The sequence below is a fragment of the Stomoxys calcitrans genome, chromosome 2 (genome assembly GCF_963082655.1).
Source record: "Stomoxys calcitrans chromosome 2, idStoCalc2.1, whole genome shotgun sequence".
Classification (NCBI taxonomy): Eukaryota; Metazoa; Arthropoda; class Insecta; order Diptera; family Muscidae; genus Stomoxys; species Stomoxys calcitrans.
The window spans coordinates 9,262,157-9,287,126 of record NC_081553.1 but is presented as its reverse complement, the minus strand read 5'-3'; the positions used below and the strand labels follow the sequence as shown (position 1 = coordinate 9,287,126).

Sequence of the window (24,970 nt, the reverse complement as noted above, 5' to 3'; positions counted from 1 at the left end):
ATCTATTTGTGAACCCATGTGGGCGGGATTTGGTGTGGATGTTGAAGGGTAAAAATTTACTTTGCGTATAAAATTTCAGCCATATTGTAAAAAAATTTTAGCTAACAGGGCCCCAGAACGTCAAATCCCGGACCCTAAGGTCCGAAGAAGTCAAAATCAGAGATCGGTTTATATGGCGGTTATATGCACCGATTCCCATCCTACTTTGCACAGATGTTAAGAGCTAATGCTTTGGGCAAAATTTCAGTCAAATCGGTTGGTAATAAACCGATTGCAAGGCGTACTTATAAGATGGCCGCATCGATGAATAGCAACAACAAAGTATCTTTTTGGGAACTTGATATGTCAAAATTTGTAAACAGGTCGAAGAAAATTCGATTCGTTGTGACTTTTAAAATTTTCGCCAAATTTGCTTCGACTAATCAGAACAAGAAGAAAGCAGTTTATTGATTTTTGAGTGTCAAGCTAAAAAAACAAATTTAAAAATTTTCGAAATTCCTAACAGCTCCAGAGGCTTTACCCACAAAACCACCAAAATGGCAGTATCACCATAACAAAAGAAGGCAGGACGTTAATAAACTTCCTTTTGTTTTGATTTCGTTTATATTGGGTTGCCTAAAAAGTAATTGAGGATTTTTTAAAAGAAAGTAAATGCATTTCTAATAAAACTTATAATGAACTTTAATCAAATGTATAATTGCCATTTTGTTCGATAACCTTTTGCCATCTTCCTGGCAAATTTAGTATTCCACGCTCATAGAACTCATAGAACTCATTTATCTGCAAAAAACTGAACCAAGTGCGATTTTATAGCCTCATCATTGCCGAAAGTTTTACCATTTAAGGAGTTCTGCAAAGATCGAAATAAATGGTAGTCTGATGGTGCAAGGTCACCGATTGACCAATTCTGGTCGTTTCCTCTTGATGGCTGTATTCAATTTGTCCAATTGTTGACAGTAAACATTCGAATTAATCGTTTGGTTCCTTGGAAGCAGCTCAAAATATACCACACCCTTCCAATCCCACCAAACAGACAGCATAACCTTCTTTTGGTGGATATCAGTCTTTGAAGTGGTTTGAGCTGGTTCACCATGCTTGGACCATGATCGTTTTCGACTAACGTTGTTGTAAACAATCCATTTTTCATCTCCAGTTATGATTTACAATCCCAACTGACCTACCGAAAGTGCTTTCGTCGACGTATGTCTCGATTAAAACCTGGGACCACACATCAAATGTGTCAAACGCATGACTATCTGGTGGGCATGGGAATTCCTTCCGAATTGAGTTCCTACGATGTTGATGGACAGGATAATTAGAGTTCCGCTAGCAAAGGGCTTAAATAGACTAGAGCTCAACCACCACAAGGACGGTTTTTATATCACTTTTTAGGGGTTAAAGTTTGTTGGCTACGACGATGGCGTTTTCATCTTGGTGTGTGGCCGTTCGGAGTGCATATAGTATGCTGCCATGGGAGACCAATGGGCTTGACGTAAACCCCCGAAAAATAAGAGGTAACTTGGTGTGTTCAGGGGACCTCATCTAGATGAGGTGGAACTATAGCTCTCACTACTGAAATTGGTCCTGACAACCCATTACAATGTCAAGACTTTGTCACCGCGCTGCACACATGGCGGACTTGCACATTATAGACGGTAAAGTAGCTATTGTGACACTGCTTGAAATTCCGGGGGTAGGTGCAGGGTTATGGCAAAACGGAGACCTTTTTCCTGTCCAAATTATTATTAGGCACATGGTCCTTTCGCCTTTCTTGACTACAATAGGAGTTTGAAATGGCTGACTGGAGGGAACTTCTTCAGTTCGCCAGACCCCCATTATTGTCATGCAAAATGGTTTTTTATCTTCTTCCTTCTTATGTCTGTACGCGCTAAATTTCTTCTTCAGCGCTTTTCGAATCTATTTCGGGGGCGACACAATAAACCTAAGTTCCGTCATTGAAGCTAATAGCGATTGAGGTTGTAAGACGCCTTCCATTATATAACCAAAGCTTAAGAAAATTAACAGCAGCGAAAACAGAAATCAATTTACAAAATATTTATTTTAAAGTTTATATTTTTATAAGGCGAATTCAAAAATTAATTGACATATCAAGTTCCATCAGCTGTGCTGATGCGGCCACCTTATTAAATACGCCTTGACCGATTGTAATACACAGCTGTTTGAAGTCATAAAAAAGCAACACATACAAAATTTCAAGCAAATCTGATCGATATCAAATTTCTGAAGAAATCAAATGCGGGAAGTGGTTTATACTAAATTTGAACCAATATGACCCATTAGGATGTGATAACGCATCATGATGTGATATCAAATCCCGTTGAATGACGCTTCCACTAGGACCATTGTGAATGGCCAAGTATACATATCTTTATCTATATATTATTTATCTATGTTGCCAACTATAATCGAGGGAGGTGAGATTTTGTAAATTTAATATCCATAGCATAATTTCAGGCATTTCATTGTCGACGAGCGAATTCACATTGTGAATGGCCAAATATATATATCTTTAGCTATGTTGCCAACTTTAATCGAGTGAGGTGAGATTTTGTAAATTTAATATCATAGCATAATTTCAGGCATTTGATGGTCGACGAGCGAATTAACTGTATTACCGATTTTAATAGGGGTGAAATCAGAGTCAGCATTGCCGATTTTTGTTAATTTAAAATTCAAAGCATAATTTCAGTCATCAAAGTGTCACTGCCCTACCGGCAATTTAATTAATGTCAATTGAGGTAAAACCGCACTACCATTGCCGTTATTTTGTATTAAAAGCATAATTTCAGGCATATAGTTTAACTGCCTTAACGTTGAATGAGATCTTCGATATGGGTAGATAGTGCGGTTGTTCTTGTTACACAACATCGGGAGATCGGCATATATGATATCCAAATATGGTCCGATCTGTACCACACTGTGCCAAATTTTATAGAATTCGGGTAATAAATGGATCTTTTATGGTCTTAATACCCCATATCGGGAGATCGGGTGGTCGGTCTAATGAATAGGAGTCTACCAGAACTCACTGTGTCAAATTTAATCGAAATCGGATGAAAAATGACCAATTTATTGCCTCAAGACTTTAAGTCTGGAGATCGGTCTATATAACGGCTATATATAACTAAAATCCTATTTTATGAGATCAAATAGTCAGGTTAACATACAAAGAATATCATCAAACATTTTTTGAAAAATATAAAAATTGGGTATAAAACCCAAGATATCTGCAAAATTTTAAATACCCATAAAAGGTATTTATTGGGTATTTAACCAATAAATACCCAAGCATTGGATATTTACCCGGTGTAAACCCATCTCTACTCATAATCTGTTAAAGATGTACTAGACATTTCAGCATTTTTTGAGTCAATCGGTCCACAAATGACTGTTTGGCAAGCAATTCAAAATTTGACATGCTCGAGGTGACCCATGGATCAGCCTCTGGACCTACTGGGTTCCCCAAATATACTTATTGGAAAACACCTCAACATTTAATATGTTAAGTTTCATGTTTATATCTCTATTTGTTCAAAAGTTCCAGAATTATTTCCAAGATTTTTCGATTTAGCAACACTGTGAGTTGAAGGAAATAATGTACTTTGCTTACCAAAATTAAGCTAATGTTATTATTTTGTTGTCTATTGCTAAATAAGTTAAATTGTATGATTGGTTTATATTCAAGCAATATCCACTGCGGAGGCCTATGTCGCGTGTCATGGAGTATGTGCGCCTATTACACCGAGCGCCTGGGTTCAAATGAAGGCGTAAACATCAGAAAAATTTTCAGCGGTTGTCATCCCCTTACTAATGCTGGCTATATTTGTGAGGTATTCTGCCATGTTGAAATTTTTCTACCAAATGGTGTCGCTATGCTGCACGCCGTTCGGACTCGGCATAAAAAAGGAGGCCCCTTATCATTGAGCTTAAACTGTACTCATTGATCTGAGAGATGTATCCCCTGTTCCTTAAAGGAATGTTGATGGGAAATTTAGTAATAGTAAATCCACATCTGAACTAAGGGGGTGATTTTTCAAGAGCTATAGGAAAGATTTACAAAAAACTAAAAACACATAAAATTCCAAAAAAAACTACTTTGCCTCTAGCGACATGTAAGCTAAGTTTTCAGGACCAGGCTCGAAGGGCAACGAATGGTCACAAAGAGGGGGCTATGTGGCCTCATCTAGACATGAAGAGGTCTACTGCTTTACTGTCATTGACTAGAACAGACGTCTCAGTCATTGTGTCCGTCATGACAGGTCACTGTCTAATCGGAAAACATGCAGACAGACTGAAGGTTGCCAGCAACGGCTTTTGAAGAAGCTGTAGGGACATCGAGGAAGAAGAGGCTATAGAATACCTTCTGTTTGTGTGTCCCGCACTAGTAGTTAGAAGGAGTTCCACTTTAGGTTCTCATTTCTTTGAAAACCTGTGTGATTTAGCGGATATAAACATTCGCAAGTTATTGGGATTTTTAAAGCGATCTGGATGGTTCAACGGTAGGAACAAGAAGGCATCTTCCGTCTTCTGTTCCTGTGGTATCATAATGGACGAAAACGTCTAAATGAGTCAGATGGCAGACTGCCACTTAAAACTTACCTAACATAGCCCCACAAAAAATAGTCTAAATGCTTTAAATATCACGATCTAGGCAGCCAATTACCGGTACTGAACGTGAAATAAAATGTTCATCGAACTCGCCTCTCAATAAGTCCATTGTTACGCGTGCTGTGTTGCATGTGGCACTGTCTTGTTGAAACCACATGTCATGCAAGTCAAGCTCTCACAATAGCGCTCACCATTCCCAGTTACGTTGCCATTCGTATTCGATTCATCTTTGAAGATGTACGGTCCAATGATGCCTCCAGCCCATAAACCACTCCAAACTGTGACTTTTTCTGAATGCATTGGTAGCTCTTGCGATGCTTATGGCTGACCTTCACTCCGCAACCGACAATTCTGCTTATTTACGTACCCATTGAGCCAAAAATGAGCTTCGTCGTAAAATGGAAGAAGCGCGCAAAGAACTTTTTTAACAGAGCACGCATTTTGATAATAAAATTTGTTAATTTGCAAGCGTTGTTCGTTTGACGATTCATAGTTAAATTATAGATCAAACTGAACATGTTTGACAGTGAAACAATACACGAAGCGTGCGTGAGCTGTTTAAACCAATGTTGCCAAAATTACAATAGCTAAAAAATCACCCTTTATAATCATCGTTTGCAAACACTTACAACTTATATCCAAAGGAAACTTGCAGTCATATTCGAGCACAATCCAACACTCCTTGTAATTTTGGCACACACTACAGGGATCAACTTAGGAAGTCAATAGCATATACATTATAGGGCGGATCAAATTTCGAGGTGGTGAATTCTACATTGCCCCCAACAGGTGTTGAAAGGTAGACTCAATTGTATACATTTTATTGTTACTTACTTTATTAAGACAACATTAAAAAGTCTCCAACTACAATACTTCAATTTTTTAAATTTATTTATTTTTTTTGATTGGTTTTGAAAAAAACTATTTTCAATTTCCTTAACGCTCAGTTTTGGTATTGTTTTACTTTATACACTCCTTTTACTTATTATGACACATATCATTACAATAGCATTGAAAGGTAAGTATAGTAATATTCTATTTTATTATGTTTTGGGAGTCATACTTCGCTAGATTATTATTTTATTTTAAAAAAAATTATTTTATTTTATGTAGTTTTTGAATTTGCACATGCATTTTATAAATTTGTTTAAAGTACAATCGGTATTTGATTTCAAAAAAAAAAATGTTCTAACCTAACCCAAGGAAAAGGGTACTAAAGGTACCCTTACCTAAAGAAAAGTATACTAAGGGCAAAGAAAAGGGTACTAAAAGTACCCTTACCTAAGGAAAAGTATACTAAAAGCACGATTACGCATTTTGAGCGAATAAAGATATATTTATGAAAGAAAAAGGCCTGGTATTCAAGGTCTTCAGAATGTGTTGATTACGGATTGCACCTCTACTGAAGTTGGGTTGCCCACACGCAAATGTGTTGTTGTAGTTCACAGTTTTGTATTGTATTGCACACTTCTTAACAATATAAGTATTAGCAGAACATTCAATACACTGATTTAAATCTCGATTATCTGGGCCTATATTAACCTTTTACTCCTGTTAACCGTCATGCTGTGCTTTTGGTTTTGGACCACTATTAACCGTGGTTTACCTCTATTATCCATGCTTCAATAATGCTCCCCTATTAACCGTGCTTACCTCTATTATTCATTCACCACCCGAGCAGATAAAGAAAATGGAGAAAGTTGGGAACCACAACTTTGAGACAGTCAGTAACTTTATCTACCTCGGCACCGCCGTAACCGAAACGAATGACACCAGTTTTGAGATTAAGCGAAGAATAATACTGGCAAACAGATGCTACTTTGGACTAAGTAAGCAGTAAGCAGCCACCTCTCGACAGACGAAGATTACACTATACAAGACATCAGTGTCTGTTATATGGTTCTGAAGCATGGGTACTTGTGAAAGCAGCAGAGGCAGTGCTTGAAGTATTTGAGAGAAAGATTCTTCGTAAAATATATGGACCAGTTTGCGTTAGTGGAGAATATAGGCGACGTATGAACCACGAGCCGTATGAGCTGTATGACGACGATAGCATAGTTACACGCATCAAAATACAACGGCTGCGTTGGCTAGGTCATGTTGTCCGAATGGATGAAGAAGCTCCAGCAAAGAAGTTTTTGAAGGCAAACACTGTGGTACACGCAAACCGGGAAGACCAAAAGCCCGATGGAAAGATCAAGTTATGGGAGACACCTCGAAACTTGGTGTCAGAGATTTTGGATTGAGTGCAGAAGATCGATGCGCTTAGAACGCTATTCTACATTCGGCTAGTGGAACAAATATTGAGTCACAGCCAATTAAAGATAAGTAGTAAGGAAGGCCAAAAGTCGGGCGGAGCCGACTATATAATACCCTACACCACCGAGTCTATGTAATACTTTTTATATATATATCACTTATATCCAAATTTAGTCAGACTTTAATTTTGCATACCTTTTGCAATATCGAATAGAACCTTCTACGATTTACTTACAATTGTACCAAAGTTGTGGCTTCTACAGCCTTAAAAGTCGAAACGCATAAAATATATATATGCGAGTTTTATCTAAATCTGATTCGATGTTGATGATATTTTTTGTCGTCAAATAAAACATCTGCAAAATTTTGTAAGGATGGGACCAAAATTGCGGCTACTACAGCTTTAAAAGGGAATATCGGATGGAAGATATATATGGAAGCTCTATATATAAATCTGATCCGATTCTGATGAAATTTTGCACACATACCAGGACGTCTAAAAAGCACTTCGTGCCAAATATGGTAAAGATCGGACCAAAATTGTGGTTTCTACAGCCATAATATTGTCTTTTATGGCTGTAGAAGGTCAAAATTGTGCCTTCTGCAGCCAAAAAATACCATATCGGATTAAAGATACATATGGAAGCTATGTATAAATCTGATCCGATTCTCATGAAATTTTGCACACATACCAGGACGCCCAAAAAAGCATTTCGTACCAAATTTGATAATTTGATCGGACCAAAATTGTGCCTTCTATAGCCTTAATAGGTTAAATCGAATGAAAGTTATATATGAGAGTTATATCTAAATCTGAACCGATTTAGATGAAATTTTGCACACGTATTAAGACGCCACATGAAATATATCATGGAAAAAAAAGATCGGAACACAATTGTGGCTCCTACAGCTTTAAAAGGGCATATCGGATGAAAGATATACATGGGAGCTATATCTAAATCTAGACCGATCTCAATGAAATTTTGCACACATGTTGGGACGTCAAAAAAGCACTCTGAGCCAAATTTTGTAAAAACCGGACCAAAATTGTGGTTTTTACAGTTTTAAAAGGGCATCTCGGATGAAAGTTATATATGGGAGCTATATCTAAATCTGGACCGATTTTTTCAAAAATTAATAGCGTTCGTCCATGGATCAAAAAAGAGACTTATGCAAAATTTTGCGAAAATCGGACAACAAATGCGACCTGTACGTTGATTACAAGAATACATAGACAGACGGACGGACGGTCTAAGCCGATCCGTATACTTATCGATGGGTCTAGCTCTTCTTCTTCTTAGCGTTGCAAACAAATGCACAAATCTATAATACCCTGTACCACAGTGGTGGTGTAGTGCATAAATATGTCCGTTGGTTTGATATCAAAGACATATGATGTAGAATAAGTAAGAGCGTGCTAAATTCGGCCGGGCCGAATCTTATATACCCTCCACCATGGATAGCATTTGTCGAGTTCTATACGCGGTATCTCTTTTTTTAGGCAAACAAAAAATATTGAATAAGAACTGTTATGCTATTGGAGCTATATCATGATATAGGCCGATTCGGACTATAAATGAATGCTGAACATTGTAGAAGTCATTGTGTAATATTTCAGTTCATTCGGATAAGAATTGCGCCTTGTAGGGGCTCAAGCAGCAAAATCGGGAAATCGGTTTATATGGGAGCTGTATCAAACTATTGATCGTCATAACAAAACACCTAATGCAAAAGTTCAGCCTAATCGGATGAGAATTGCGCGCTCTATTGGCTCAAGAAGTCAAGATCCAAGATTGGTTTATATGAGAGCTATACCAGATTATGAACCGATTTGAATCATGCTTATCACTCTCCGGAGTCGCTCTCCGTGTTGATTGGGGACAGTAGGGTATCCAACTCTATTGCTTCTCTTGAACATCGTTGGAATGTGGGTAGCGTTGTATTGCTCTATCGTTATTTCCATGGTGTGTGTTCCAGGAATACAAGACTTGCCAGGAGCTAAAACCCGTTTGAAATTGATGGGCCAGTCGATCGAACTTTGCATTACAGAGAGAATTAATTTTTCGCCCGAACCATTCGTATGTGGGATCGACTTCAGGCTAATGTCTTTCCCACCGACATTGACGTTCAGAAATTAAAGTCGAATATCAATAAACACTACGCCCTCTTTCCCCCCTCCAACCCTTAACTGCACTGCATATATAGGGAACATCCCCTGCGTGTTGGTTACTTGAAAAAAAATTACACTTAATAGTGTCGATGTGAAATGGACACGTAGCCCTATTATCTTGATCATTTTTAATAAAAATCCATTTTCCAGTTGTTCACTGAGTTTTTCCTTGATTATCCGTAAAGATTTTTGTGAATAAAAATTGGTATAAAATTTCACAGCGATCCTACAAAAAAGTGGATATTATAAGCCCGGAACGTTAGATTAATTGATCTAAATAAATTTGCCAGGCCACCATACCGCAGCGGTAACATGTTCGCTTAAGACGCTGAAGGTCTGGGTTCGAATCCTGGCGAGAACATCAGAGAAAATCTTGATACTGGCGACATCTGTGAGATACAATGCCATGTTAAAACTTCTTCCCAAATAGGGTGTCGCACTGCCGTTTGGACTCGGCTATAAAAAGCAGGCCCCTTACCATTGAGCTTAAAATTTGAATCGGACAGCACTTAGAGATATGTGAGAATTGTGCCCCAGTTCCTTAAGGGAGTGTTCATGGGCAAATGTGCATTACCACTCTTATTGCTGCTACATGGGGGAATAATTCAATTTCTTTATTGTGGTTATCTAATTGTTTGTCTTAAATAAATAAATAAATAAAGCAATGGTAATTTTGTTTTGTATTTGATTTATTTTGAAATTTTCGTTTCCATTTACTTTTAAAAATAAATTTTACAATGTATTTTTCATTTTTGTTTTTAGTATCCAAAAGAGGGAGAGCCGACTCTTAAGCCTTGTACTTCTTTTTTTCCCTGACATGCCGCAAATTCTTTTGTTTCAAGAGTTCTATGGTCAATTATGACCTTACCCTTTAGTGCGGCTGCCACTATGAGAAGTTTGATTTAGCTTCAAAAGTACAAATGTTCAAATTAAGTTTTTTGTATGTTTTCAGTTTTTTTATTTTATTTTTGCTTAAGCATGACTCGATTTAATTGTTAAACATAACATAGTTGATTTATACAAAATTATTTTAAAAAAAATATTTTTTCTTTATTTATTTCCTACATAATAACATAACCTCACAATTAATTTAATGGTTTTCTGTTTTAAATATAGTTTATTTATATTATTATTATTACTTTAAATATTATGTATTTTTCTTTATTTTGTATTTTAAATAGTTTATACATTTGTTTGTTTTTTGTTTTTTTTTTTTTTTTAATTTAATTTAATTTATACTTTAAACTATATAAACTCACTTCTGCTTCTCTTCAACTTCGATTTTGTTTTGTACAACTAAAGCGAATATTTGTTTTTTTTTTTGTTTTGTTTTACTTTTTAAAAAGCTACAAAATTTTTATAAAGATTTGTGTGGGTCTCGGTTTTTGTTTTGTGTCTCTTTTGCTTTTGAATGAACGATCGAACGAAATGTTGTAACAAAATGGGTTAAACATAGTACACGGTATGGATGTTTTCTTTTGTATATGGTATAACATTGTATAAAAAGTTGAACTTAAGACCAAAGTAGAAAATGAAAATCAGAGTAGAGCAATTAACCGTAACCAAGGAATAGTTAAATATCCATGTTCTTAATTTCTCTGGTTTCTTTTTAGCTTGTTTCCCCTTTTGTAGGTGTGTGTTTGTGTGTAGATGTTTGTTAAATATTACGGAACTATTTGGAAAATTTACACAAAAAATATTATTTATAAAAAGAAAAATACATCACAAAATGTTTGTAAATTGTATAGAAATATTTTTTGTTTTCGCTTTTACGCTTTGTTTTTGTTTTTCTTTTTGTTTTTGTTTATCTCAATACAACTTGGTTTACTATTCAGCTAAAGGAGGAGATCGCGTTTGGGGGGACTCAGGTTTAGACGTCTTGGACAATGACTAGGGCATACACGCACGTATGACCTATGGCGCCCAAGAGGTTGCTCCCCCAAACTGGTTCCTCCCGATATCTAGGCTACAAAACAATAGTTTATCGGTTTTTGTTCTTGTTGTTTGTGTGTTTAGTATTAGAATTATTGCAATTAAGTTCCAATTGATTTCCTCACGTGCGCTCTCCGCGCATTTTGTATTTCTATCTCACAATTAAATGTCCAACTTCCTTCGTAGCATTTTGCGTTTGCCATTTTTGGTCTTGTATTATTTCACCTTTCGCTGCGTCAACTCCGTTGTTGAGTGGCCGTTGGCCAGCACGGCGGCTCCGTTCTTCAACCCACTGCTGCTGTAACCATTCGAGGTCTTCGCACTGCCATTTGCCAGACTGCCGTTTGTCAGGCCATTGATTTTGCCATTGGCATGGCCGTTCAATAGTTTCTTTGATACCTCCTGCTGATGGCAATCGCCATTGGCATGACCATTAGCCAGTACTGTTTCCTCTATGCCATGTTTTTCGGCACGCTGCAAGAAGAACATTAATAAGTTCTTGTATTGCTATGTTATATTAAAAAAAACATGTTATTTATTATTATTTTGTTAGGGTTTAAATTTTTATGTTTTTTTTGGAATTTTTTTGTTGGCGAATGTTTTTGTAAATCATGCAAAATTAACAAATACATATCGTAGATGTAACATATTTTACGTTCATGATGACAACAAAGTGACGAGCGGTTTTGTGCAGTTTTGTCATTTTTGTTTTGGATGAAGAAGGAGGAGGTTTGTTGAGTGGAATTTCGTTTTTGGAAATTTTAAGATGGTTGTCGGCCAGTTGCAGCAGCGGACACATTTTGTATTGCACAAATGGAGGTTCGAGGAGGACGCACACATAAAAGTAGAATGTTATGGTTTAACAATTAATGAAGGCAATTATTTATTAATGTTGTGGTTATATATAGGCAAAAACATTATAATTAAGCTGCGTTTGTTAAATGAGATATTCTGATAATGTTACCAATAACAAAGGACATAAAACATATTTGCATTATTTTGATTTATAATTTCAAAAAAAAAGAATATACCATTTGTATTAACAAAATTATGAATTAAGTTGACATTTTATTTGCATATTTTATCATTTTATACTTCAACCCAAGGCGTATTTATCAGGTGGCCGCATCAACCCAGCTGAGAGAATTTGATATGTCAACTTCAACTTTAAAATAAATATTTTTTAAATTGATTTTTGTGTTGTTTACTGCTGTTATGATTCTTAAACTTAGATTATACGATGGCAAGCGTCTAACAACCTTAGTCGATGTAAGCTTCACTCAGGAAACGTAAGTCCATTGTGTCGTTCCAAAAAAGATTGAAATAATGCAGAAGAACCCATATACATAAAATATACATCAGTACAATCGCAGACTTTAGAATGAAGAAGCCAACATGCATGACAAAACGGCGGCCAGGCGGGTGGGAGAGTTCCCTCTAATCTGTCATTTAAAACTGTAGTTGAACAGAATGGCTAAAGGACTACGTGAAAATTTAGACATATAAAAGGTGTTCGTTTAGCCATAATCCTGCACCTACCCCCCAAATTTCTGGGCAATGCCACAATAGGTGCTCAATCGTCAATAACTCAGCCTCAACTCCACAAATCAAATGTAAATCCGTCATGTGTCCGGCGTGATGTCAAAGTCCTGAGATTGCAATGAGTGCGGAGCTTCACCCCATCTGGGATAAATCCCCTGAACACACAAAATTTCCTCGTATTGGTGAATAGCACAAACTTTATCTTTCTGGGTATACATTAAGACCATTAGCCAATCTTGCCACTCGGGCACATACCATAATGACAACGTCATACTCGTGCTCAACTAACTTTAACAGACCTCTTCAAATGACGTGAAAATCCCACAAATATTCAAGAGGTTCAAAAAGTCATAGAAAATCCCTCGGGTTAAAATCTTCCATTTTGAGCCCGTTGCTAGTAGTACGCTAATTATTCTGCAGCATTCAACATCAGCTTCACTTGGTAGCTATCTACCGCTATAATAACCTTGTGAAAACCATGCCTTCTTGATGGATTTGTGGGTTAGCCTTTGGAGTTATTGGGAGTTTTTTACATTTTTAAATTTGTTTTTTTTTTGCTTGACACTCGAAAATATTTAAACTCCTACAAATTTTGACATAGTTCCCAAAAAAGATGCTTTGTTTTAGCAATTCGCTGATGCGGCCACCTTATTAAATACGCCTTGCTTCAACCCATAACACCTGCAACTAATAAAATATCTCTCGGGATATAAATTTATAGGGATATTTAAAATAAATAGGGGTCTCCAAGTAAGTCAGCTCGTTAAAAAATTATTTCGACAATAAAATCCAACAAATGTTATTTCCTTAGAATATTTAGCAAAAATAAAGTTTTAATGAAAATATATTCTGTAAAAATATATTGTATAGTCATACAAAGATTTTAAGTCTTTCGTTGGCCGTTAAATTTAATAAGAGGTTTTCAAAAAGAACATCTCACATCTGCAACACACACAATAACCAAAAACCTGTTACTAAGCAATATTTGATTGCCAAAGAGTAACCGTTCAATGTGTGCGTATTGCAGCATACACCGCCGTTTAGAGTGGATTTTATCATAGTTTTTAATGAAACCAATAGAGATATTTTATCATAAAGATTTAATCTCCGCTACAGAGTCTTAGTAAGCCCTCTTCCAGAAAGTACAGCGTTTTTGCTTGAGTTATGCCCATGGAATTTCTAGATCTGGACTTGGTGACGATCATTCATGTGTATTTGGCACAATCTAATAGACAAAATATGTCCCTTTTGGTATAGCGCATTGCCTAGCCGTAAAATAAATGACTACCCAATAAATCTGTCACCAGAGGGAAGTGAAATTTCGTTAAAAAAGTTATCAATATTTTATCTCAATCTACTCTTACATTCATTTGGACCAATTGACCTATCCCCAAGGCCCTATTGAGCCAACTCTTTGTCTTATTCGTTTTTAAATTGCGGTTATTGTTTTTCTTAGATTTTGCAGAATTCTAACGAAAAACATATATAAGTACAATTCACATTGTTCAATTTAGTAGAACAAAATATTGGTGTTTTTGATAGCCATATCCAAATATAGACCGATCTGAACCATATACGACACGGATGTACAAAAGCCTAACATAAGTCATGTGTCAAACTTGAGCGAAATCGGATTATAAATGTGCCTTTTATGGGGAAGACTTTATGAAGGCTTTCAATTGAGAGATCGGTCTATATAGCAGCTATATCCAAATCTGGACCGATCTGTGCCACATTGCAGAAAGATATCGAGGGGCCTAACTTAAATCAATGTCCTAAATTTCGGCGACATCGGACTATAAATGCGCCCTTTTTGGGCCCAAAACCTTAAACCGAGAGATCGGTCTATATGGCAGCTGGACCGATTTGAGCCAAATTGCAGACATGTATCAAGGAGCCTAACGCAACTCACGATCCCAAATTTCGGCGGAAACGGACATTAAATGCGCCTTTTATGGGCCCAAAACTTTATATCGAGTGGTCGGTCTATATGACAGCTATATCCAAATCTGAACCGATCTGTGTCATATTGCAGAAGTATATTGAGGGTCTTAACTTAACTCATTGTCCCAAATTTTGGCGACATCGGACAATAAATGCGCCTTTTATGGGCCCAAAACCTTAAATCGAGCGATCGGTCTATATGGCAGCTATATCCAAATCTAGACCGATCGGAGCCAAATTGAAAAAGAATATTGACTGGCCTAACACAACTCACTGTCCCAAATTTCAGCAAAATCGGATAATAAATGTGGCTTTTATGGGCCTAAGACCCTAAATCGGCGAATGGGTCTATATGGGGGCTATAACAAGATATAATCCGATATAGCCCATCTTCGAACTTAACCTGCTGTGGACAAAAAAAGAATCTGTGCAATGTTTCAGCTTAATATCTATATTCTTACAGACTGTAGCATGATTTCAACAGACAGACGGACAGGGCTAGATCGTCTTAGATTTTTACGCTGATCAAGAATATATATACTTTATATGGTCGGAAATGGATATTTCAATGTGTTGCAAACGGAATGGCAAAATTAATATACCCCCATCTTTCGGTGGTGGGTATAAAAATAGAAAAAAATAGTTTATAATCACCACTGAATATATACTTTCTACAAAAGGCCATGTCAGTCATGTGCACCTTAGTAGACCAAAAACAAAAAATGCGAGCTGGCTCGGTCACATTTCGATATGTATACCAATGGTTGGATCAAGTAGCTTCTTTGCAGTATTATTTCACAAATTTAAACCATTTGTGAGGTATCCTGCCGTGTTAAAACTTCTCTACCAAGTGATGTCGCTATACGGCACGCCGTTCGGACGCGGCATAAAAAAAGAGGCCCCTAATTATTGAGCTTAAACTTTAATCGGACTATACTCATTGATATAAGAGAAGTATCCCTTGTTCCTTGATGGAATGTTCATGGGAAATTTAGTAGTAATCATTATGACATTGTATCTAAGCTATCGACCAGTTCTAGTTCTTCAGAGTACACCCCAGGGATATTGTAGTTCAGGAATAGTGGTACAGTACTTTCTATCAAAAAGCAGCTTAGTCAGTGTGCAATCCACCCTGGTATGTACAAGATAAAAAAATTAGACCGGAGTCGGATCCATCAGCATTTCGGACTTTATGGAACTATTAAAAGCCCTGAACAAGTTGCCTTCAAATATGCAAAGGAAACCTTTTTTCTGCGCTTTGTATAAATAGTATCCATAATCTACCCCTTACTGTATGTTTTACTGTTAGTAGTTGTACACCAAATTTCAGAGTTACAGGCACAATCGTAAAGTACCAAATGTAACACTTTATATTTTTCACCACTTTTTGTACGACTTCTTTCTTCATATTCTAATATCTCTGGAATTACCATCAATACAAGAGAATATAATGCAGGCTATCGTAGCGCAGAGGTTACTATGTCCGCCTATGACGCTGAACGCCTGGGTTCGAATCCTGGCGAGACCATCAGAAAAAATTTTAGCGGTGGTTTTCCCCTCCTAATGTTGGCAACATTTGTCATGTACTATGTGATGTAAAACTTCTCTCGAAAAAGGTGTCGCACTGCGGCACGCCGTTCGGACTCGGCTATAAAAAGAAGACCCCTTATCATTGATCTTAAACTTGAATCGGACTGCACTCATTGAGAGTATGTGAGAAGTTTGCCGATTTTCCTTAGTGGAATGTTCATGGGCAAAATTTGCATTTGCAAGAGAATATAAATATAGAGAACAAAAGAATAAATTAGAACAAACAAGTTTATGAATGTAAGAACATTATGAAAGAGGAATGCAGAATGCGGCCTGGCTTCTGGTACAAGTTGTAAAAAATTAGACTGGAGCCGTATCCATCATCATTTCGGACTTAATGAAACTATCTAAAGCCCTGGACAAGTAGCCTTCATACATGCAAAAGAAACTTTTGTGCCGTGCATTGTTTCAATTGTATCAAAGTGTAATAATTATTATTGAATTATAATTTGAAAACTGAAATGTTACATAAACTACTTTATTTTACAAAACTATAACACACAATTATTTTTTCATGTTTTAACAAAGAAAACGGTTTTAACATATTTCTATCGATGATTGTTTTGGGCCAGCTGTTGCCGCGAACTAAGTCGCCAGCCAACAACACAAAAGTGAAAAAAAGAAACAATGAACAACGCATAAATATATCATCATCATTACGATTATTATGTAATGTGTTTGTTGTTTGTATGTTTTATGTTAATAGTTTTTTGTTTTGCGCCGGTGCTGCTGCTGCTGCTGCTGGCGTTAAACTCATGGGTGTTCGTCTGCAAGTATTGCTGTCTGTCTTTGGCCATGTGCGGTGAGCAGCCAACTATTTTTTTTCTTTAGTAATTTTTTGTTTGCTATGTTTTATTGCAAGAGTCAATGATGACAGCTACCATAATGAAGTCAAGGAATAAGAGAAGGGGTTGATGAAATCTATGAATTTCTTGGTAGATATTTAAAATTATGAGTGTAAAAAAATAAAGAGTAACATCGGTATTCACAAAACTTAATGCAGCCTTAAGGAAGATTTATTTGACAGTTCTATAAAGAAAATCTTCAAATGAACCTTCTTTAAAGCTGCATTAGTTTTTGTGAATATGGGCATAAAAATCTTGAATTTTCTCTATTGTGGTTAGCTACATTTAAAAATCCCCAATTTTGAGTTTCTGGAACAATGTATATCTTTATTTCCATCGCATATTCAACATTCATATACAATTGTTTGGTCCTCATTACTTTTATCACTTGTGACCTACTGTGCAATGATGTGAGTGAGATATGTGCAAATACTAAAAGTTAAATATGTTAACAAAGCTACGCTGTACTGTAAGCCCAAAAACCTATATTCAAAAAATTTGTTTTTTTTTATCATAACAAATGTTTTATGTTTGCTTCTAGCATACCGTGTGAAACACGGGAGAAGTCTACACCTTTAAATGAAAGCAAACAATTGGACTGCATTGAATTTGAAAATAGTTTTGTGTGTCTAGGCTTGAATTGACTGGGTAAAACGATGAGGGCCATGATGACAACCAGGTTTTATGTTTGCATGTATGTAGTTGGCAAGCTGACCGATTTAACGAAATGAGTAGCATGACTAAAGTTGTTTTGACAGACGGAATCAATGTCAATGTATGAATATGACTCTAGCCTTTACTATTTGAAAGTAAGTTAAGTTGGATGCAATTTTCTTGGTTGTAGTTATTGTTTTCCCTTTCCTCTATTCTTCCGGTATGGATGTGAGTATATTGGTAATAGTTTAAGCCATTAAACGGCATAGTGTTATAGATGCTGTTGACCTCATTTGGATTAATGTAATGAATCGCTTGTTGGATTTTACCTTTTCGGCATCTTTTATACGTTTTCAGATAGTAGTAGATGCAATACCGTAAAGAGGACACTGGCCAATTAAATAAAGAGGTTTAGGTCAAAGAAACAGTCCATTCATTTTGGTCGTGTGAACTCGAACAGACAACTAACTAACTCGCTACGAAATAGATTTACTATGTATTTTGTAATTGCGTGAAATTCTGGCACTCATAAGTGCATCTAATGAAGTTTATGAGGCTGTTTTCTATAGCTAATTAATTTTGCTTGTATGTTACAACAAATGGAAATGTTAGACTAAACAGAAAATAATGATAAATATGGAATTCGAGACTTGACTTGGCGACCGTAGAATTTCAAATGTTTAGTTTTAAATACAAATAACTCATTAACTATTTAATTAAATTGGTCGATTCTATCTACACAAAAGAAAGCCTAATCTAGTTTTTTTAATTAAATAATGCAAATATATTAATAAAAATAATTTATCCAAGATGAAGAATGAACAATTTAACCAAGATGAATGATCAAAGCTAACACAATGCAAATTCTTAAAAAAAAAACATACCGATTTGCGACCCTTGTAGGCCTGTTTGTAGAATTCATTAAACAAGAAGAAGAACATAACGGCATGCATGCCAATCCACCACACAAAGGCTTTGGGATAATTGCAATCGATGAACAACAGCTGGAAAGCATGCACCATTATCAAAATGAATTGAACCTGCAAAGAAGAATGGAATTTTCTGTAAAATCTATTCAGAGTCAAGAGAATATTATTAGACAATATACCATTTGGAAGGTGGTGAGATACTTTTTCCACCACAAATATTTCTGGTATTGTGGACCCATGGCAGAGAACATGTAGTATGTGTACATGACAATATGCACAAAGGTATTGAGCAAACCAAAGAAGGTACTATGGCCACCTGGAGTAAATTTAACACCAAACCACACAGACATTGGCATACATCCGTGGTGAATTACATGCAGCGTGGTGATTTGACTTTGTTTTTTGCGCAAAACGAAGAATATCTGATGGAAAAATATATAAAATCAAATAGTTGATAAACAAAGAGGAATCTATTAAAATTAATTAACTAACTTACCGTATCCATGAACTCTGTGAATTTTGAAAAATAATACCACCAACAAGCGTGGACCATCTAAATTGATTATGGAACATAAAATATTAGAAATAAGATAGTTATTAGAATTTTTAAAGATTGTTTTTCTTTGGGTGAGAATTCTATTTTATGGGTTAAGCAATACATCTGCAAAACAAATTTAGCGTACTTAATCAAAGCATTTCTATAATAGGTAAATATAAATATAGTAATATTGAAAAATCTGATTTTAAAAATATGTTTTCATAAGAATATGCAAAATATTTCAAACTCTAATTCCTAATCTAAATCGATACATTCGCAAATTATTCAATGCAAACTTGCTCAAATATATGTGTGGAGAAATTTATGTCTTGAAAATGTTTTATTTATTATTCGGTCTCATGTTCTAACTATCCTGTTCCACCAATGTACTATATTGTGTTACGAAAGCAGCCTATCATTCTGTTAAAGTTTGTGCTGTACAGACAGACATAGAAACATTTGCGATTATTGCTGACATTGTAATGGAGGAACTTCTGAATGACACATTTGATAAAATGGTGAAACCAAGGATATTGACAAAATATGTAGACGACATTTTCACGATTGTGAATAAATCAGACGTGACAGATACACTCAAGACTCTGAACTCCTTCAACAAATTCATCCAATTTACGAAGGAAGAGGAATATGATGGCAAACTACCTTATTTGGACTCAGTAGTTTATAGACATGGCAACCAGCTGAAAGTAGATTGATATCAATAATAGACGGCCTCTGGAAGATTGATCAATTTTTATTCCAAACACCACAAAAGTGTAATAACGAACACGGCCACGATTTTTATTAGAAGAGTATTTAGTATAAGTGATCCAGACATTTATCCAGAGAACGAGAGGAAAATAATGGAAATTCCCCATTTGGACAATTAATACACTATTTAGCAAATCAAGGTCTTGGGAAAATAATTGACGGAAAGCAGAATACAGAAGGAAAAATTTACAAATCACTGACATACATACAAGGATTCTTCGAAAGATTTGGCAAATCAAATCTATACGACAAGGACAAAATTGTAAATAAGAACTTAATTCGGCTTTATTTAGATTTAAACTAAACATGGTTGTTATCTAAATCTGGCGAAAAAAAACTTTTTTGCATTGACCGTTTAGAAGCCTGTTTGCATTGATGAGAGTATCGGCGTCGTATACTGAATAAAATTTTGTCCTAATTTTAAAGATTCGAGCTAAAGATTAGCAAACTTAATTCAAAGATGATCAATTTTCCAACATTTTAAGGAAACATTTCCTTTGGTGAAAAATATTTTCCCTTATATTAAGGGTTTTTTATTTTAAATGGTAGGTTAAAAAAATCCTTAACTTTGCGTCTTGTAATTAAAGAAAAAAATCTAAAATAAATGTCAAAATATCGTTGAAAGTTTGTAAATTGTCCGTGGGACAAGACAACAGTGAAACGCAGTTAAAGAAGCAAAACAGCCTCACAAATAGGACACTCATCTATGAAGTAAAATAAGGATCAATCAGCGATTAAAATTTCAAACGTATGGTCATGTTCGTTAGTAAATAGAAAATTAAATTTAAAACTTTGTCTTCTTGGTTTGGATCGAGGTCATCGAACAATTTACAAAAACAGGTGTTGGTGTTTTATTTGTAATTTTTTCCAATATTTCGACCACCGGCGTTGATCTTCATCAGGGTTTGAAATTTTTAAACAAAACAATACTTTTCTTCTACAGCGCACAAGTTCGTTTAAAGACTAGTAAAAGAAAAGTCTATTGTTTTTTCAAAATTTCAAACCCTGATGAAGATCTCCGGCGGTGGTCGAAATATTGGGAAAAATTAAAAATTACCTGTTTTTGTAAATTGTTTGATGACCTCGAGCCAAACCAAGAAGACAAAGTTATAAAATTGCAAAGGTCAACAATAAATTCACAGAATTTAAATTAAAGATAGCATCTTTTTTTTAAGTTTTGGTTCTTTGGCTCATTTTCATTGCAAAAATCCTACGAATAAAGAAAAATCTCAAAATTTTGGGCCAACTTTTTATCCAGTATTTGAACCACGAACTGCATGACGTCGTTAGCGTAAATAAACTTATCAAAATACAAAGGTTGGATATGTTGTAAGAATGAATGAAAACGGGACGGCCAATATACCTATGGAAAGATCAAGTGGTGAAAGACATCTCGAAATTTAACATCGGAGGTTGGAGAAGGAGCGCCGAAGATAGATGCGCTTGCAAAACTATTCAAACTTCGTTTAATGGGACAAATGTTCTCTAATAGCCAATAATGAGCATTCTCCAACATTTTCCTCATTGGTGTTGTACGCAGTTGCAACTGTTCATTTTTTGTTTATTAAGATTAAGTACATATTTATAATTTTTCTTTGTTTCTCTTTCGAGGCGAGCTCAATGATCGGAGATTGGATATGGAAAAGGAAAGCCAAACAATATGGGACGCGTTTTGTCTTTGGTTAGAGGACATATTAGGTGTGATGGCTTCAAGGGCCGTGCGTTGGTATGTTGTAATTGAATCTATGACACAATGACCACATTAACCACGCTCGACAACCCTGTCTATTAGCTATACTTTTCCCAATGCATGTGTTTTCGTGTAATGACAGATTTGTTTTCTGTGGTACACATGATTTTGTGCATCTGTTAGAAGTTGTATTGATGGCTTCGAATGCTAGACCATGGCAACGGCTCTCGCTGTTGCTCCGTGCGCAGGTTCGAATCCCGAATTTCAAGTTTTTTGTCTGTTAGGGCGTAGATCATTAAATTTTACAACTCTTGTTTGTTTCTCTTTCGAGACGAGCTCAATGATCGGAGATTGCAAATGTAAAAAGAGTATTTATATTTGAGCGTCACCTCAGATATGCTATATATTGAAAAAGAAAACTGATCTGCCACATTTGTTGGCTTGTTAATGCAAATAGCTGAAATCAAAAAGTCAATTCGAAATATATTTTGCAGATGTATTGCTAAATTTATGTTTGGGCAGTGTCATGCAGGAATAATAAAAAAAATAATCTAAAGGGTTTGAAAGTTGTTTAAACTGTTTAAACCATCGACAATAGCACATTAAGTTTTACATAGGTATTGTTAATGGTTTAGGGAAAATCAATTAAAAAGTAGTAGCTCTCTCGAAATTAAAAGAAAAAATAAAAATTTATTTAATATTTGTTTTTAACAAGGGTAAATGTTAAACATAAAAAAATATGTATATTTGGGGAAAAGACTAAAACACCAGAACTAAAGCATATATTATTAGTTACAAAATTCGAAATAAAATTATGTGTATATAATAATCCATCAATGATAACTAAAAAAGCTAATTGTCGTGAACATAAAAAATAATAAACAGAAGTGAAAAACAGCTCACAACAAAGAGCGGCTGGGTTAAGTTAAAAAAAATCTGGGAAAACGAATTTGTAGCACAATAGGGAAATCCGATTAAGAACAAATCTTTTCAAAAGATTGGATTAATAAAAAGTTTTGATCAAATGAAAGAGTATAATTTTGAATGGTCTTGTTTCAAAAAAAATAATTTGAAAACCCGTTTCCCCATTTTAAAATTAAAAAAACAGAGAAGGAGAGAGCGCAGGAGTGGCCATTTATGATAAGGAATTTATGAGATAGTCGGAGTTTAGAAAAAGAGAGTGAGTGTGTGAGAGAGATAGTATGCAGAAGGAAGTTCTTTATGGGTTAATCATTAATCGGTTATGTGCTCAATTAGGAGTGCTTGGCATTTGCAATGCTGTTGGTTAACACATACCCTTATCACTCTAGGGTTATTACTATACTCAACCGGCTGACATCGGAAGCTATAGTGTCCTGTCAGCCAACCGGAAATACCAATCTGAAATACAACAAAAGATACATATGTATGAACATCAGATGCCAAATGCGTTGTGAACGAACGTATGCGCAATGTTATCAGTCGCAAAAATTAACGTTTGTGTGTGTATGTATCTGCCATGTATTATCCCCTTTTTCAAGTAATGTAGTGTAGTGTGTGTGTGTGTGTGTGTGTAGAGTCATTAGGTTTTGTCAATATGTTACATGTGTGGGTGTTTAACATCCGGTCGTTTTTCATGGGCGGCAAATAAACGTCTCTCTTGTAGGCTTCTACGGGTCAAAGACTCTGGCGTTGAGTTAAAAGCTGCAAATTTCTGTTTCTTTTTCTTATGACGTCGATGGAAAAAAGTGGTTAAATAAAGCACTATGTTATAAACAATAAAAAAAAATAAAAAGTTCAGCGGGGCCGCACGTTGGACACCCATCACCATGAATTGGAGTATTAACTTTTCGCAGTCCTGCGTGCACTTTATATATCAATATTTTGGTGAAATTGGACAAAAAACTGAGACTTGGTTTCGGAACATATCGCTCAGGTACTTTCTAAGTGGCATAACACAATAATTGCTTTTTTGTGTTAATAGTATATAAATATGACCTTTAAAAAAATATATTCATCTTTTAAACTTTTTTTTCAATGTGTTTTTCTTTTAAGGTCAATTGAAAACATTAAATGGATTTTCTACAAAATTATGTTTTTAGTTATATAAAAATGCAAGCGTGATTAAAAAAGACATACAGGCGGACGACGTTCATGAATAGAGTAACTTTAAAGGTTCGGAGATGAACATGTAAGCAGAAGGACAAAATTAGTATACTCCCTATCATATGGTGATGGGTGTTAAGAAACTTATAACTAAATTATTATCTTAACTAATGTATACAACAAAATAAATTAACTATTTTGGCCAATGCCAGATTTTGTGAAAAAGAAACATATTGCATGTATGTACATTAGGGTGATAACTTTTTGGATTTTTTTTGTCAAAAAATAATTTCCTGTGTCATGAATGAATGAATATTTTTGCCTATTATGGACTAGGTTAGTTTGAAAAAAGATTATGGGCGAAAATTACGTTTGCTCCATTTGAATAGTGAACAAGTAAAATGGCACTTTGTTTGAATACCCACAACCCCTTTCGCCACAATCTGTTGAAAATTGGATAACTTATGCACCCAAATTCGTCACGGACATTGAGTGGTCTAATAAATATAGGTAACTATTGAATTTTGTATTTCAAATTTCAGCGAAATCGGATAAAAAATAAAGCTTTTATGGGTTTCAGGCTCTTTATCGGCAGATCGCTCTGTATGGATTATAAATATGAATATTGTCCGATACAAACCATATTTGGGACGGACGTCGGGAGACCTTAAACGACCCACTGTTTCAAATTTCAACGAAATCGGGTATTGATTGTTGAGAGGCTTAAAACTGCGCACTATTCCAAATTTCAGCGAAATCGGATGAAAACTAAAGCTGTTATGGACTTCAGACCCTTTGTCGGGAGATCGGTCTATATGGCAGCTATATCTAACTATATTGTGCGATATTTGGGTCGGATGTTGGGAGGCTTAAAACTGCGCACAATTCCAAATGTCAGCGAAATCGGATAAAAAATAACGCTTTTATGGCCTTTAGACCCCTTATCGGGAGATCGGTCTATATGGCAGCTATACCTAAATATAGTCCGATCTGAACCAAATTTGGGTCAGATGTCGGGAGGCTTAAAATAACTGGTAGCTATATCTAAATTTAGTCCGATTTGAACCATATCTGGGTCAGTTGCCGGGAACCCTTAAACTACTCACTGTTTCAAATTTCAGCAATATCGGATAAAAAATAAAGTTTTTATGGGCATTAGACCTTTTATCGGAAAATCGGTCTATATAGCAGCTATATCCAAATATGGCCCGATTTTTGAAGGCTCTAGAGTGATTACAACAGATGGACGGACAGACACACGGACAAAAAAATATTTTTTTTTCTTTTTTTTAAATCATTTAAATCCAAAACTGAAAAAGTGTCATGGCTTATTATATTCGCGAAAAGACCCACTGGAAAAAAGATGAATCTCCAATCAACATTTCCCGAAAC

General features: G+C 35.5%; 1 protein-coding gene across 4 annotated transcripts in view; it reads right to left on the bottom strand.

Moving 5' to 3' along the window:
- Positions 1-5,494: 5,494 nt before the first annotated feature.
- LOC106084168 (elongation of very long chain fatty acids protein AAEL008004) overlaps positions 5,495-24,970 on the bottom strand; it is a 112,910-nt gene continuing 93,434 nt past the window's right edge. For 2 of the 4 annotated variants that reach the window (XM_013247693.2, XM_013247685.2), the window contains exons 6-10: positions 22,790-22,873; positions 18,991-19,047; positions 18,674-18,916; positions 18,450-18,605; positions 5,495-11,497 (exon numbers count right to left, since the gene is read on the bottom strand). In XM_013247693.2, coding sequence (XP_013103147.1) covers positions 11,207-11,497; positions 18,450-18,605; positions 18,674-18,916; positions 18,991-19,047; positions 22,790-22,873 — 831 coding nt within the window. In that variant the 3' untranslated portion in view covers positions 5,495-11,206. The remainder of the gene's footprint in view (positions 11,498-18,449; positions 18,606-18,673; positions 18,917-18,990; positions 19,048-22,789; positions 22,874-24,970) is intronic. The other 2 variants (XM_013247711.2, XM_013247704.2) reach the window with 2 other exon arrangements.